General features: G+C 42.3%; 2 protein-coding genes across 10 annotated transcripts in view; both read left to right on the forward strand.

Annotated features, from left to right (window-relative positions):
- The window catches only part of sema6bb (sema domain, transmembrane domain (TM), and cytoplasmic domain, (semaphorin) 6Bb), a 617,098-nt gene that overhangs the window by 200,941 nt on the left and 398,860 nt on the right, over positions 1-17,297 (forward strand). The gene's annotated exons all lie outside the window — the stretch shown is intronic.
- LOC132406225 (uncharacterized) lies at positions 11,974-16,655 on the forward strand. Its single transcript, XM_059991573.1, has 2 exons — positions 11,974-12,230; positions 12,509-16,655. Exon 2 carries the CDS (start codon positions 12,676-12,678, stop codon positions 15,943-15,945), a length of 3,270 nt encoding a protein of 1,089 aa, XP_059847556.1. The 5' UTR covers positions 11,974-12,230; positions 12,509-12,675; the 3' UTR covers positions 15,946-16,655.

The raw sequence follows: 17,297 nt of genomic DNA on the forward strand, positions 1-17,297 counted from the left end.
CAGTTTTCTTTTATGTTAAATACCTTATCTGATGTGTACTAAATTAGAAAGATCACAGTTTCAAAGCCAAATACACTAGAGGAATTTGGGAGTAAGTTTTACCAGCATTTCCCTGAAGAACTCAAGTAAAAGACTCACCAGCATTTGTATAACACCTTATCACATTTTTCCAGAGAAGCCCCTAAGTGGCCAAGATACAACAAATTACTGTGCACTGACTAAGTGATAATTGAATCATAAGGAGTTGGATTTTTTTTATTTGGCTTCCTTACAATTAAGGTGATGAATTTGTCTGCGAAATGCCACCAAATATGTAATTAACCACACAAATAATAATTTTAAAAGAATAGCAATAATAAAAATAACAGGAATGTTACTGTTATTTCTCCACAAAGACCAGAGGTTCGATCAGTTACCATTTCAAAGGGTTCATGTCAGGGATGCAAGTATCTCAAAGGTTCTTAATTGCTGCAATTTTTTAGTCATATAATGTGGCAATTAAGCAGATTTATATTGAAATTGTAGCTTGTGTTTGTTTTCAGTCTTGCAGATAAGAGAAACTTGTTAAACCTCTTTGATTATATTTTCAATGTGTGTGGAAATTATTCCTTTGATCATTAGAGAAGTTAAGACTTTCATGTACGTGCCACCTTATACAGCAGCATTTCAATGTCAGTGGCCAATGTACAAAGTAAGTTTATTATCAACGTGCATTATGTTACACATAATACCATGAAATTCATTTTCTTATGGGTATTCACAGTAGGTACAAAGAAATGCAGTAGAATCAATGAAAAACTACACACAAAGATGCGCAATGTGCGGAGGTGACAAATTTTGCAAATACAAAATGAAAAACAAAATAGTAATAACAAATAAATAATACTGAGTGCATCAGTTGTAGAGTCCTTGAAAGTGAGGCTATAGGTTGGGATGTCAGTTCAATGTTGGGGTGAGTAAACTTATCCCTGCTGGTTCAGGAGCCTTATGATTGAAGGGTAATAACTGTTCCTGAATCTGGTGGTGTGGGACCTAGGGCTCCTGCACCTCCTCCTCAGTGGCAGCAGCGAGAAGAGAGCATGATCTGGATGGTGGAAGTCCTTGATGATAGATTTCCTATCACAGTGCTCCTTATAGAGGTGCTGAGTGGTCGGGAGGGCTTAGCTGTGATGGGTTGGGCTGTATCCACAACTTTTTCTCAACTTTTCCACTCTAGGTTATAGCTGTTTCCATACTAGATCGTGACACAACCAGTCAGTACCCTCTCCACTGTGGACTTACAGAAATTTGTCAAAGTTTTAGATAACATGTCAAATCTTTGCAAACTTCAAAGAAAGTAGAGGTGTTGCCATACCTTCTTTGCAATGGCACTTGCGTGCTGGACGCAGGACAGATCCTCTGAAGCGAAAACTTCACAGAATTTAAAGTTACTGATCCTATCCACCTCTGATCTCCTGACGAGGACTGGCTCATAGACCTCCAATTTCCTCCTTCTGTAGACAATAATCAGCTCTTTGGTTTTGCTGACATTGAGTCAGCAGGTTGTTGTTGTGGCAGCATTCAGCCAGATTTTCAGACTCCCTCCTTTATGCTAGTTCATCACCAACAGCAGTTGTGTCATCGACAAACTTAAACATGGCATTGGAGCTGTACTTGGTCTTAGAGCAGGGGGCTAAGCACACAGCCATGTGGTGTGCCTGTGCCCTTGGTGATTGTAGAGGAGATGTTGTTGCCAATCCAAACAGACTGTGGGCTGCAAGTGAGGAGATCAAGGAACCGTTGCATAAGGGGTATTGAGACCTATGAAGCCTGGTACTCTGAGGTGGCAGTACAGAGTTCTGCTCTGATAAACTACTGTCCAACAGTTCAATGCAGCTTCCAGCCCGGGAACATTGCCCAGGGCCAGTGCCAAGCTAAGCAAGCCAGGACGCAAGTGCATCCAGACAATTGAAGTGCGAAGGAAGAAATAACTGGCAAGGGAACTACATCTGATTTAATTTATTTACTTTAGATACAACTAATTGCTGTGAATGTTTCTAATTTTCTTTAACTCTTTCAATGGAAGATCAGCTGCCCGCACGATTGGGAAGATCCTGAGCCTCCCAGTAGAAGATTGAACCCCTAGCCCCATCTAGAAACTGGACCTAGAAAAGGCCAGTTACAACCTTAGGAAGTTCACTAGCTGCTCAAGAACTGGGGCCACTCCATTTTCAATTGTAGAATCATCAATCTGGACCGTGGAATTACTGCCCTGAACTATGGGTCTGGGATCCTCTCTTGACGCTGGTAGATTATTTGCCTCAACCTAGAGGATTACTTCCTTGTCCTTTTCTCCATGTACCCTTCCACAGACCCTACCAATTACTCCTGTGCAGCCTTCTTTGGACCAAGCACATTGCTCTCTTAAACTTGAAGGATAACTCTCCTAAACCCTTCCCTGGAATTAATGGATTACTCTCCCATACCTGGGGAATTAAAATCTCCATCATCTACTATGTAACTTAGTCTACTATCTTATCCAACAGGAAGATCAGATCTCAATCTTTATTATCCATCATTTTGAACCTGTCTACTTTGAAACACACTCCACAGAATTGCAAAGGCGCCACCAACACCAGTCTTCCCACAGACTCTTTCTGTCCTCCATTCTTCAATGTCAATTTAGATTGAGATGATTTGATTATGCTGAGCTTTACCACAAGGCCCAATGTTTGCTCACTCAACATGCTCAAACATATCTTTTCCATTTATCTTCAGTAGATTGCAGTATGAAGCACCACCATTCACTGTATTTTCCTTTAGTAATTCAAGGGCTTCGGATGAAACCAACTTACTTGCACCTTTCTGGTCAGTGGCTTGGTAAAACATTAAAAATTGAACCACGAGAAGCAATCCATTCATTTACACACCATTAAAACACATAAGTATTTATTTGATTCTCTTTTCTTTACCCTCCACTAATTTGCACTTACTTAAATCTATCATAAAATAACCCCAATAGTGAAGAAATTTCATTGCAATGCTTCGAGGAGTTTTCTTTTGTCACTGTTTTTCAAACTTATGAGAGAGCCTGGGGTGCATGGTCAAGAATCAACCTATTATCATAATTTTGGACTTTTCTGATATGTTGTAATTGAGTTGAAAAGTATGGTTGCTAGGAATGTTTGCCAATCAAGAGAAAATAATAGTATTTATAACCAAAGTCACTGAAAACATAAATAAGGGAGTAACTTAAATATCAAAATGCTGTTGAAGGACAGTTTAGAAACTTTGTGCTGGAAGCAATCCTTGTCCATAACATAAAAAGCACCCTTATCTACAGGAGGCAATGGAAGAACCTGTTCTGCATTCTTTATGAGAATTTCTTGCATTTTTTAGAATTTTCTTCTCTGTTGATGACATTGACCGCAACTGAAATATTGTTACAAGAGAGATTTCATAGATTCATGATTGCAGAGAGCATTGTAAAGTTTCTGTTATTATTTAGATAAATCCAGGTGCCATTTCCCATTGCAGCAGAGCCTCACAACAGGAATGTGATATGTAGTTGGAAGAGCTGTTGCTGAACCTGCTCGTTTTTAAGCTTTGTCACAGAATCTTCAGCATCCACCTGAATTTCCATCCAGCAGTTTGATTTATATTTTTCATTGCAATTTGTTTCTAAGTCCTGGAAACAGCCACCTTGCTGCACTGGAATTAAAACTGGAAGCAACTGAGCCAATTGAAATAGTGTGAATATTGGAAAATTAATCAACCCTGAACATCGACAGACCTGCCAGCAAAACCTCTACGTTCTACAGCAGAGGTTACTGGATGTCAATGAACCGTGGGAATCCACCTCTGCATTCTGAAAACCTTTAGTCTCCTCAATTCATATTTCCCCTTTATAATTTCCTTGGTCTCTCTGCAACGTGACAGTAAGATGATTCTTTGCAAATGGACAGAAACTGTTGATTCTGCCTAACCAATTCCTTGTAGAACACCAGTGTTACATTCCACAGTCTAAACTGTGCAGACTTAAAGAAAAGTGCAATTTCCTGCAACATTTGCTTTATCGTGCATGTCATTATCATCAAAGGTCTGCAATCTTCAAGGCATTCAAACTGGAAAAGGCTTGAACTCCCAGTAGATTGTTCAGAGTTACATCCACCCAACAGAGTTCTCCGCTTAAGTAATCCAGGGGAAATGGTGGAGGTATTTACATCTGTAATGTTGCAGAAGCATTTAAATAAGCACACGAGCAGGCAGGAAATGGAGGGATAAAGTCCATGTGCAAGGAGAGAGGATTGATTGAATTAGCATCATGGTTGGCACGTACGTGGTGGGCAAAAAGTGTTATGCACACGGTGTTATGTTCTAAGCTCAGTGCATTTCTAAAATGCTCATACTTACTTTCAAACTATTACATGGCCTTGCCTTCTTCAACCCACTGTGGGATATTTACAGTGCTGTGCAAAAGTCTGTAAAGCAATTATACTTGCAAAAATAATGAAGTGAAACATTTCTAAATATCAAAGAAGCTATAAAATGCAGTAAACAGTTTAAAAAAAACTAAATCACATCAATATTTGGTGTAACTACCCTTTGCCTTTAAAACTTCATCAATTCTCTTAGGTGCGCTGTCATGTAGTTTTATAGGAAAATCTATTTATCAGCTTCTCTTCAAAAGAAATGTAAAAGTTCAACTTTCAAAGCAAATTTATTATCAAAGGACAAATATGTCAGCATATGCTACCACAAGATTTGTTTTCTTGCAGGCATCCACAGTAAGTACTAAGAAACATAATAGGATCAATGAAAAACCAAACACAACAGAGGTGCACAAACAACCAATGTCTAAAAGACATCAAACTGTTCAAATACAATAAATAATAATAATTAATTAATTAAGCAATAAAATATTGGGATCATGAGATGTAAAGTACTTAAAAATGAGTCCATAAGTTGTGGAATTAGTTCAGTGTTGGGGTGAGTGAAGTTATCCATGCTTGTTCAAGAGCCTGATGGTTGAGGGGTAATAATTGTTCCTGAACCTGGTGGAATGGGACTTGAGGCTCCTGTATGTCCTTCCTGATGACAGGAGCAAGAAGAGAGCATGGCCTATATAGTGGGGTCCTTGATGATAGATTCTGCCTTCCTGCGACAGTGCTGTTATCGTGTCCGCAGACAGTCTATACATGGCCCAGCCAGAACTGGACACCTTCTTGCGCCTTGTTGTTGAATTCAGCAAGATCTGCAACAGTTCAGGGTTCCTCTAGTGATGGGCATTGCAGGAGATGTTGCATAGTTTGTGGCTCAGTTCTACATTCACAAGTTGTATATGGTTATATATCCCCATTTGCTTAGTGACACCTTTGAACGACCTACACCAGTCCCAAGTCTGTTAAGGCATTTCCATCATTGGGGGTTGTTTCAGACTGGCGAGCCGGTCTTTCCACAAGGCGATGCTGCCTTCAAGGTAGAAGCATTCACGTCAAAGCCCTGTTTCAACCAATTCTACCATCACCACGCGCAGCAAGTAGTATATTCAACATTTTTGTACCATTGATTTGATCATGCCTGAAGACAGAGGTCATTGACGTCAGAAACACGGGACTTTTTCGAGACTGGCATTGACTATTATATCTGCTAACGTTGAAGGATTCTCTGCATGCTCTTGGTAAATGTCTCAGTGGTGGGAAGGGCTTTACCTGTGATGGCCTGGATGGTGTCCACTACGTTTTGTAGGATTTTCCATTCGTTCCCATACCACATCATGATGCAACCAGTTAGTATATTTTCCACCACGAATCTATAGAGTTGTCAAAGTTTCAGATGATATGTCGAATCTGCGCAAACTTTAAAGGAAGTAGATATACTGCTGTGCCTTCCTTGTAGTGGCACTTGTGTGCTGGAACCAGGACAGATCCTCTGAAGAGATGATGATGAGGAACCTAAAGTTGCTGACACTCTCCACTTCGATCCCCAAACAAGGACTGGCTTGAGGAATTTTGCTCTTCCTGTAGTCAATATTCAGCTCTATGGTTTTGCTGGTATCGATTGAGACATCTGTGAAGAACAAGAATCGCAGGATGCACATTGCATACATTTCTCTGATATTAAATGGAACTGTAGAGGCATCATTCAGCCAGATTTGCAATCTCCCTCCTTTCCGCTGATTCAGCCCACGGCATACTTAGCCTCACAGTCATAAAGCGAGTAGAGCAGGGGTCTAAGTGCACGGCCTTGTGGTGCAGCTATACTGATGGAGACTGTGAAGGAGATGTAATTGACAAGTTAAAGTGACTATGATCTGCAAGTGAAGCAATCAAGGATCCAGTTGCACAAGAAGGTATTGAGGTCCAGGTCTTTCTTCATGCTTGTCAGGTACAGATGTGTACAACTGAACAAATCTCCAGCCTAATTTGTCTCTCTCTGTACACATGCAAAACTGCTGGAGGATCTTAGCAGGTCAGGCAGCATCACTATAGGGAAATAAACAGTCAACATCTTGGCTGAGATCCTTTGTTGCCCAAAATATCAACTGTTCACTTACCTCCAGCAATACTGCCTGACCTGCTGAGTTCCTGTAGAATTTTGTGTGTGTTACTCAAGATTTTGAGCATCTGCAGAATCTCTTGAGTCTCTCCATAAGTCCATTTCTCCAACACAGGTTACATCCTCCTCAGCTTTGCAATTGCTGGCACATCTTTGCTTTGTGATGTCCAAAACCTTCATTTCAGTAAGTCCTTTAGGAGCAAAGTTCATTTGCTTCCATTCCAGTTTTATGGGCTTGAGGCAGCTAATGAGACCAAAGTGGGAACCACAGAATCCCCAGCAGATGTAATACACAGTTTGTAGCAGCAGCTTAAATTGTGCTTGTAAAGAGCCTAGCATAACTTCAGCACTGGCCAAGTTAGAAGAATATTACATAGGCAGGCCATCCCTGAGTAGCAAATAGGATTCCATTTTTGCAGATGTCTATAAGTCAATTTTGTACCTAAGTTGGAAAATAAGCAAAAATTACGAATATAGTAACTGACTCCTCTACAGTCTTATAGCAAATGGAATCAAAATCACATCTACTGATAAGAGCAATTATTCTTAAAAAGCAGAGAGCGAAGAAACTAGTACTGCCATTTGTAGGAATGAATGTTTATATGCATCTCCTGCTTTTGAATTTAATAATATTATGAAAGTTCATTCTTATGTATGGGTGTCCGTAAGTTGTGACCTGAGATAAATAAACCATATCTACCTGTCTTGCTGCTTCAGGGTTCTGTAAGCATGCATTCTATTTCTCTATCCTCTACATCTTAGTTTGCTTACTGCCTATTGGGCGCAAGGTTTGTCCTTGTGAAATATGTTGTCTCACACGTCTCCTTATTCTGCCAATTTAACCACTTCTGTGGCAGCTTTCAGCTCCCTTCCTTCCAGCCAGCTGCATGACAGTTTTGGTAGATTTTATAATTGCCTTTTTGTCTGATGTACTTCAGTGCAGAACGCTGCACACTCCGTGTCATTCATCATCCAGCACCTTATAATGAAATTGAGGCACACATAACCCGCAATTCCAGAATGACAGATGATAACTTACAATGGGTGCTTCCCTTGGTAGATGGTCAGCACCATTGGTGTGGCCAAGTACCTATAGGATGTGTTACCAATAAGCCTTTGCTTCTGAGCAAGCCATTCCCCAAAATGGCTTTAAAAAAAAAGACATTTTGACATTCAGAAGCATGCAGTAATCAATTATAATGTATTTAGTAAAGCTATTTAATGTGGTCATAAGGATTTAAATAATTTTAACAAACTTACAAAATGTTAAAATATTATAGCAAAAACAATATATCTCAGAAAATCTAAGTACCTTTATACTTGCCTGTTTTCCTCAAAGAGCACATTTATTTGATTGGAAAAGAATGGCCTTGTTCCTGCAGTAGGTCTGATCTGACATATGAAGACACAAGAGAATTGGAGCAAGAGTAGGCTGCCTGCGTGCGCATTGAATACCATCGCAACTGATCACTCAAGTCCACATGCCCAAGCATAGTTTCTAGGGGATCACAGTAAGTTTCTGTTCTACTGCTAGGCAACCTGTGGAGACAAAGACAGCTGGAGCAACCTAGCTGCTTGTTTGGATCCTCAATATTTAGGAAAGCCCAAACGCTGGATGAACTTCACATGAATTGTGCAGGAGGCAGTGCAGCCAGGCTGATCCAGGATTATAGGGGTATAGAGTTCCAACGGAAGTTAGTATGTAATGATCAAGAGAAATAGACTTTACCATGCTGTTAATAGGGAGTCCCGACTGACTTAGCAAAAGAATCCCTCGCTGAGGCTGATGGCTTCACTGCCTCTGGTGCAAACAGTGTGGACAAGGATTAGAACCTTCCTGCTCTTTCTTCATCAGTTTTATTATTCAATGCAAAAGCTCACTGATTTTAGGGATAGGAGATCAGATATCTGAAGGAAGGGAGTTGGCAACCTTTTTTTTAGTTAATCCATTCAGCATGATAAGACTTTGAGGTTATAAGCAACTCGTACCAATCTTTCCAGGGAACCTTATTTTGCATTGCTAATCGAATTTAGTTTGGATCTTGTGCTGGTTGTGTTTGTTTTGAAGACAATCAAATCTTACAGGCTTAGTGGTTCTTCTCTGTCAATAAACTTCAATTCAAAGTCATTTCAGCAGAACTCTTTTTCCGCACCCATATCTGTCGACTATTATCAGGCAAGATCTGAAAATGATTTTTTTCTCTCCAGGCGGTGTTTTATTGATATCAACACTGAGGAAGTCAAAGCTGTCAGAAACCACAGCAACCACAAAGTGTGAAAATCTACTTACAGTTAGATTTATTTCATTAACAGTGTATTTCTTGAGAAGGCTGTGTGAAATGGCAAACCCAATTATAGAGTGAATAAAAGATGTTGAAAGTGTGAGGATGATGTGGAATAAAGGGGAAATCAATAATGGGGGTTCAATGGAGACAAGTTTGAATCCCAGAGTTATGGTAAATAGGAAGCTAGAAGGCAAAATAGCAATGGAATATAGAATATTCTGCAAATAGGGTTCTGTCTGGAATGACAAAAGGTAGAACATACAACAAGTATGGTTTTTGTGCAGTTAGAAGATTGATTTTGCTTTTTCTATTGAAGGAGGGGGTGAAAAGATCAGAAGTGCAAAGGAGGGTGGTTCCGAAATGGTATTCTTACTTTAGTTTAGCCTGTCAGCTGCTCCTTTACCTCCACTGTATGGGTTCATGTCCCATTGAAAGACATTGACACAGGGATCTCAGCTAATATGTTGGTGCAGCATTGAAAGAACCCTTTATTGTTATTTTTCGAGGTCATTTTGCACATAAAAAAGTGCTTACACACATTCCCAGAACAAAAGGAACAGCACCTCAAAGACATTCATAATATGCCATGTGTTTTGAGGCATTTCGGGCCAATATAATGTTAGATCATTGCTTAGTTCCAGTTTAATGATCATTCCAATCAATTGCCTTCAATGCCTTGGGAGATTAATGTGCCTCCTCTGCAATATTGAATGCTGTAGTTAGTCATCCAATCTCAGCAAAGGTATTGTTAAAAATTCTGCAACTGGCCGTATTAGATCAGATCAGTAAGTCAGAGAGAAAAGAAATTAAAACTCCACCTGACCAACGCATGAATGCATCTAATGGAAAAAGTGTAGGCTCACCTGTGATGATTTCTCTGCCAGAAAGCTTTATAGTGCTTTGCACTGTACCTCAATAATAATCCGTCGCCATTAATAACCTGGTGCGGTAGAGTGGCCACAATAAGAAAGGATGTGGTGATGGTTGTAAATCGGTAATCATTCGCTATGGACTGGACTTGTGGAAATTCGAATGAACTTTTGCAAGACTCTCCCATGGTGGGCCATGGAAACAAAGTAGAAATACAAGCGTGACTGATCGTCTATCACAAAAACGGCCCAGATTAGGGGTCTTAACCTGAAACATCAATGGTCCTTTTCCCTCCACAGTTGCTGCCTGACCCACTGACTTCTCCAAAATCTTGTTCATTCCTTTACATTCCTGATTTCTTACAATACTCTTTCGATTTCTAAAAACTTATCTAACTGGTTTAGCACCTTGGCCTCTACAGGTGATCTCACAAATTCACCCCTCCCCACCCAAACAAATAAATTTCTCCTCATCTTAATCGTAAATGTTTTTCCCTGTATCCTATAGCTGTGAATTCTTACCCTCAACCCCTCGGTCACTTCCCCACCACCTGTCACCTCCCCACCACCCAATTTGAGTCAGAGGAAACATCCAGGTTTAGATCTGTATTCTCTTGAAATAAATTTTACCCTGACAGTAACTGTTTATTGTTTCGGAACAGTACCTTCTGCCACAACAGGTCTACAGTGGATGCATAGTCTACTGGATCTATGTTATAGAGGACCTAGACAACAGTAAAACATATGTCAAGCTGCTGTTTATCAATGATAACACACTGTTCCCTATTAATCAACAAAATTCAAATGAATCCTTGACTTCCCCATTAGGAGACCATAGTCATTATGAATCAGGGACAACATCTCATCCTCACTGACGGTCAACGCAGGCATGACTCGATGCATTTAGCCCACTGTTCTACTCTCTCTACACTCCACTCACGACTGTGTGGCTGAGCACAGCTCAAATGCCATCTATAAAATCACAGATGACACCACTGTTGCTGGTAAAATCTTAGATGGCAATGAGGAGGCATACAGGAGTGAGATAGATTGAATGGTGGAATGGGGCACAGCTTCTAGCTCCTGGGTGCCAACTTCTCGAAGGATCTATCCTGTGCCCAATACATTGAAGCAGCCATGAAGAAGGCATGCCAGTGACTTGACTTCATTAGGATTCCAGGTTTGGTATGTCACCAAAGACTCACGCAAGTTTCTATAGATGTATGTTGGAGAGACTTCCAATGCCACAGGATTGAACGAGGCTGCAGACACTTCTAGACTCAGCCAGCTCCATTGCAGGCCTCAACCCACCCCACTATCAAGAACGTCTTCAAATAGCGGTATTGCAAGAAAGTAGCAATCATCATCATAGACAGTCACCATCTAGGTCATGTCCTCTTCTCGTTGCTACCATCAGGAGAGAAACACAGGAGCCTGAAGACCCACACTCAGTGTTTCAGAATCAGTTTTTTCCTCTGAGCCATCAGATTTCTGAAAGACCCACAAACACCACCTCATTGTTTTTTTTTGACTAGTCCGAGGTGGGATTCTTGTGGCTGGGAACTTAGGAGCAGGAAATTCACCTGTTGTCCTTTTAATAGTTGGCAGTTGTCACTATATGCAGAATGGGATTTATGGTGCTCCACTCTATCAGGTAATAGAACTATCTCTGCAAGGCTGCCAGCTCTCAGGGTTCTGAACCCGTCTTGGCTGCCAGTACCTATGTGGAATTTTCTACAGAAAGGAGCTTTGCATTCAAAACAACCTTAAACTGTCTTAAACTTCATAAACTGGAGCAGCTAAAATCTTTTAAGATGAGCAGATCCCCTTCTGAGTATAGATTTTCATCAGAGTATGGAACCATGTAATGCTTTATTGTATTTCATCAGTTTCTGGCAAGTAGCATATCTACCAAGTTTTGTTCATGTGTGTTAAGTAAGTGGTATCCTGAGGATAAAATCTGACCCATCAGAAAACTCAGTTAGTAGCAGGTCTGTGAAGAACCTTGAGGAAGGATCAGGCAGAGCTGAACCTAAATATTGACAGATCACGTTTAAGTAATTTAATCCGCCATTGTTAGTGAAATAAATGGAAATTCCATTGTCACAACAGTTCAATCTTAATAGTTTTCTCAGTTAACTCAAGGTCTTCAGACTATCATAACCAATAGACTATCCCTTTAGAATAATATGAATAATGGAAACAGAGAATACTTAAGACTGTTGCCTCGAAACCCTGGTGCATGCTTTCACCTAAAAAAAAATATCACCTAGTGTGCTGTCTTTACGACAGTTATTTAGTTTATAATATTTTCGCTTAGTAATTCATTCAATAGTATTTTCTAGTTAGAATTAGAAGTGTTTAAAGTGTATTCATTGCATGTAAAATATATCGGCATGCGATGACGTCACATCCGGTTTCGCCGCGTCTTGTGGGAAAACACCGGTTTAAAATTAGCGCGAGGGTGGGGGCTTTCCACGAGGCTCACCTGAGCACAAGCAGTTTTGCAGGCATGAGAAATCACAGTGAGAGCAACGCTGTAAGTTAATAGATAATCGATATATTGAACTAAGATGTTAATAGTGATCCTGTTAGAGGTAACGTCGGTAGATAATGTTTATGCTTTCGTTAATTAAAGAGTCGCGGATAGTTTGCATGGAAGTGTATTTAAAGTAGTGAATGGAGCAGGTAAACTCTCCCTGTATACTGCACCTTAGTGTAATGTAGTTATAGTCACCTTTGCAAGTATTTACACTTGAAATGTGATATTAAGGAAGGAACAAATACTGTATCAATCTTGTATTGTTTTATCAACAGTTTTCACCATATGTTAATGTGAAGAGTGAACAGTAAATGGTTAATCTTACTGCGATCTGGTTCTTATTAACTGTGGTTTATCCGGACGTTAAATTCGGCGTTTCGTTACACCCGAAGGAGAACGTGACAGTGAAAAAGCGGCATTATCAGGTGTTTCAAGTGCTGCAATGTCAGCTCAATCCAGCATCAAGTCGACGCCGCCCAGCGACAAGGGCAGTAAACCGACATCAAGTAAGCCCACCCAGGCGTTATCGGGTGTTCCAAGTGCTGCAATGTCAGCTCGATCCGGGATCAAGTCGATGGCGCCCAGCGACAAGGGCAGTAGAACGACATCAAGTAAGTCCACACAGGCAAGAGCCAAGGCAGAAGCCGCCAAGGTGCGACTGCATTACGCCAAACAAGAGGCAGTTTTGAAAATGAAACTGGCCACCAAAGAAGCCGAAAGGGCCGCCAGACAAAGAGAAGAGGCTGCCAGAGAAAGAGAAGAGGCTGCCAGACAAAGAGAAGAGGCCGCCAGAGAAGCCGAAACCCAGTTGGAAATGACAAAAATATCGACAGAGTTGCATGTGCTGCAGCTAGAAGGAGAAGGAGAAGCTGCCAGGGTGGAAGCAGAGTACATAGAAGAAGCTGAAGGGTCGCGTGATCTGACCGAAACAAGTTCTGCTTTGGAAAGGACCAGACTGGAACGCACGAGCGACTATGTACAATATCAAGCAGACAGGCAGGCTTGTCTCCCCTCTCCATACCTATTCGATAACTTCCCCAGCTACGAGGAAGAGAATTTACCCTCGCGGCCCCGCGATGAAGTCAAGAATGAAAGAGCTGACAACCGATATACTTTGACACCAAAGTTACAAAGTTCGATGCGAAGAGACGCGGAGGTTGAATCCAGGATGGCAAATTCCATGAGAAACGTGCGTTCTCAGTCATATGGGCGCCAACGTACTTCTCCAGCCCGCACGCCGCTTGCAGCCGATCCCACGCTGCAGTATTTAGCACGACGGGATCTCGTCACTTCGGGACTGTACCAGTTTGACGATAAACCCGAAAATTACCGTGCTTGGCTCTCCACATTCACCAACGTGATTGACGGGGTCCAGCTCAGTGCAACCCAAAGGTTGGACCTTATGGCGAAATGGCTGGGGAAAGAATCACGCGACCAGGTGAGACGCATGCGTTCAGTGTACATCAACAAACCTGAGCTAGCCTTAAGCGAAGCGTGGGAGAGACTTTGGGAGAGATATGGGTCCCCCGACATTATTGAAGCGGCGCTATATCGACGTCTGGGAAACTTTCCTAAGGTGTCAGCCAAAGATCACTTTAAGTTAAGAGAATTCGGAGATTTACTCATGGAGATCCAAGGAGCCAAAGAAGATGGCTATTCAGCTGGTCTAGTATTCCTAGATACTCCATCCGGGATTAGACCAATTGTGGACAAACTTCCATTTGGGCTGCAGGACAAGTGGCTGACTGTTGCCTCAGAGTACAAGGAAGACCACGATGGTCGATTTCCTCCCTTTGAGCTCCTCACTAGGTTTGTGTGCAAGGAGGCGAAGAGGCGAAACGACCCTAGCCTTGTAGGTCCAGGAAGCAGTTCGATTTACACCAAGCCAGGCAGATCCGTTTCGAATGTTTTCAACATTGATAAACCCGTGTCAGTGCTCAAGACCGAAGCCCTTACGACTAACAACGACCCTGGCAAGTATTGTCCATTGCATAACAAACCTCACCCCCTGAAAGCATGCAGAATGTTTAGGGAAAAACCCCTTGAAGAGAGGACGGCTCTTCTCAAGGAGAAAAGAATATGTTTTAGATGCTGTTCCTCAACCTCTCACCTCGCCAGAGAATGTACGATCGCCGTGAAGTGTCCGGAATGTGGCAGCCCAGATCACGTCGAGGCCATGCATCCCGACCTGTCACCACAAACCGAGAGCGCTCCTTCACCCCCACAACAGGACGGCGGGGAGGGAGAGGCTCACTCTAGGTCAATAGCTGTCAGCACGAACTGTACAGAAGTTTGCGGTCAAGCTCAGTCAAGTCGTTCTTGTTCCAAGATCTGCCTCACTAAGGTGTACCCTAAAGGAGCCAAAGACAAGGCCATCAAAGCCTATGTGATTCTGGACGATCAGAGCAATCGTTCACTAGTCAGTCCAGAGTTCTTTAAATTGTTCAACATTGAGAGTGAGCGGTTCCCATACTACCTCAAAACTTGCTCAGGCAACATGAAAACCCAAGGAAGGAAGGCAGAAGGCATCCAGATCGAGTCCCTGGATGGTAAAGTCGTCATCTGTCTCCCTCCGCTCTTAGAGTGCAATGAAATCATGAATAACCGCGCTGGGATCCCGACACCAAGTGCGGTGCTACACCAGCCGCATCTCCACCACATCGCCAAACACATCCCAGAACTGGATCCGAAAGCGGAAATACTCCTGCTATTAGGAAGAGATGTTATCCAGGTACACAAGGTTAGGCAGCAGATCAATGGACCACTCAACGCCCCCTTCGCGCAACGTCTGGATCTGGGCTGGGTGGTGATAGGAGAGGTGTGTCTCGGTGACGTACACAAACCGACGGTCGACACACTCAAGACCAATGTGCTAGAGAGTGGCCGCCATTCGATTTTTCAACCCTGCACAAGTTCCATGTATATCAAGGAAGCACAACAAGGCGTTAACAAGCGCGAGGCAAGCGACGAGTCGCTGGGCCAGTCAGTCTTCGCTCTAACGAAGTATGACAACAAACTTGCACAATCAGCTCAAGATACCATTTCTTTAAAAACCAAAGACACCAAGGTCTTCAGAGATGAAGCAAATAATGGGGTTGCCCCATTGCCAATCAGAGAACCACGCCAGCGCTCACCAGATAACAAAGAGCAGGCAGTCAAACGGTTCACGTCCTTACGGAAAACCTGGAAAAGGAAACCTGAGATACAGCAACGCACCCGATTGGCCCACGAGGTACTGTGCACCCTAATGGCAGAGGTCACAGCCATTATAAACGCACAATCATTCCTACCTGTGTCTTCTGACCCAGAAAACCCCTTTATACTTTCGCCATCAACGCTCCTTACGCAGAAGGCAGGAGCACCTCCTCCACCAGGAGACTTCTCAGACAAGGATTTGTACACAAAGCAATGGAGACAAGTCCAGGCTCTGGCAAATCAGTTCTGGTCCCGCTGGAGACAAAAATATCTACCTTTGTTGCAACAGAGACAAAAGTGGACAGAACCCCACAGGAATCTTCAAGTTGAAGACTTAGTCCTGCTCAGGGACAAGCAAGCCACCCGCAACAGCTGGCCAACGGCCAGAATCACTGCTACATTCCCCAGCGAGGATGGACATGTCAGGAAGATCGAATTGAAGACTACCGACCAAGGCGATGTGAAAATTTACCAAAGGCCAGTTACAGAAGTTATTCTACTTCTACCCAATGACTGATTAAGAGACTAAGTTTTGTACTCTGCTCATTGTGACCTTACGAAGGTCAAGCGGGGAGTGTGCTGTCTTTACGACAGTTATTTAGTTTATAATATTTTCGCTTAGTAATTCATTCAATAGTATTTTCTAGTTAGAATTAGAAGTGTTTAAAGTGTATTCATTGCATGTAAAATATATCGGCATGCGATGACGTCACATCCGGTTTCGCCGCGTCTTGTGGGAAAACACCGGTTTAAAATTAGCGCGAGGGTGGGGGCTTTCCACGAGGCTCACCTGAGCACAAGCAGTTTTGCAGGCATGAGAAATCACAGTGAGAGCAACGCTGTAAGTTAATAGATAATCGATATATTGAACTAAGATGTTAATAGTGATCCTGTTAGAGGTAACGTCGGTAGATAATGTTTATGCTTTCGTTAATTAAAGAGTCGCGGATAGTTTGCATGGAAGTGTATTTAAAGTAGTGAATGGAGCAGGTAAACTCTCCCTGTATACTGCACCTTAGTGTAATGTAGTTATAGTCACCTTTGCAAGTATTTACACTTGAAATGTGATATTAAGGAAGGAACAAATACTGTATCAATCTTGTATTGTTTTATCAACAGTTTTCACCATATGTTAATGTGAAGAGTGAACAGTAAATGGTTAATCTTACTGCGATCTGGTTCTTATTAACTGTGGTTTATCCGGACGTTAAATTCGGCGTTTCGTTACACCCGAAGGAGAACGTGACACCTAGTATTCCTTGCAGAAGTCAGGAATAGGGACTGAGTGGCTGCAAGGCTGATTGGGCCTATGCTGTGGTATGAAAGTGGTAAAGGCAGGTCTGGTGGTGCTGGGATCACAATCCTGTGGGCCAGGCTTTCGGATGAGGTTAATGGACAGAATCCGGCAGTTGAGCAGCTGGAGAGTTGGAACTGATCAGGAGACCTGCATTTTCATGGGAGTCAAATGAGGCTTTGGTAGGTTTGCACATCAGAGGGCTTGGTGCTGGGGCTGGAGATTGAGATGTGGTTGGGTTCATTGATCTTCGGCTGGTAGAGTGGCACATACTTGAATTCAAGTCCAATCTACTAGCACTATGGGTGTCTTGAGTTGGCAACATGATTGGAAGTGCACACTATCCTGAGATTGCCCAGCAATGGACAATCCAAGGTCTGCATAATTCTAGTTCCCTCCATAATCCAAAATCAAAATTCACAAGGGCACTGTATGTCACAAAGTGCCAAGCTGGATGTCTCAGGTGATGAAATCTAGAAATGAAATAACGAATAGTGTTTGTGGACAAGTGTAGAACAACTGAGAGTTTGAACAATCCCAACTAAATCCAGAATTGTGGAATTTCTTTAGCTGCT

This window comes from Hypanus sabinus, chromosome 16, assembly GCF_030144855.1.
Source record: "Hypanus sabinus isolate sHypSab1 chromosome 16, sHypSab1.hap1, whole genome shotgun sequence".
NCBI lineage: Eukaryota > Metazoa > Chordata > Chondrichthyes > Myliobatiformes > Dasyatidae > Hypanus > Hypanus sabinus.

Coding starts and splice junctions, on each gene's coding strand:
- LOC132406225 (XM_059991573.1), top strand. CDS start 12,676: ATGTCAGCTCAATCCAGCATCAAGTCGACGCCGCCCAGCGACAAGGGC.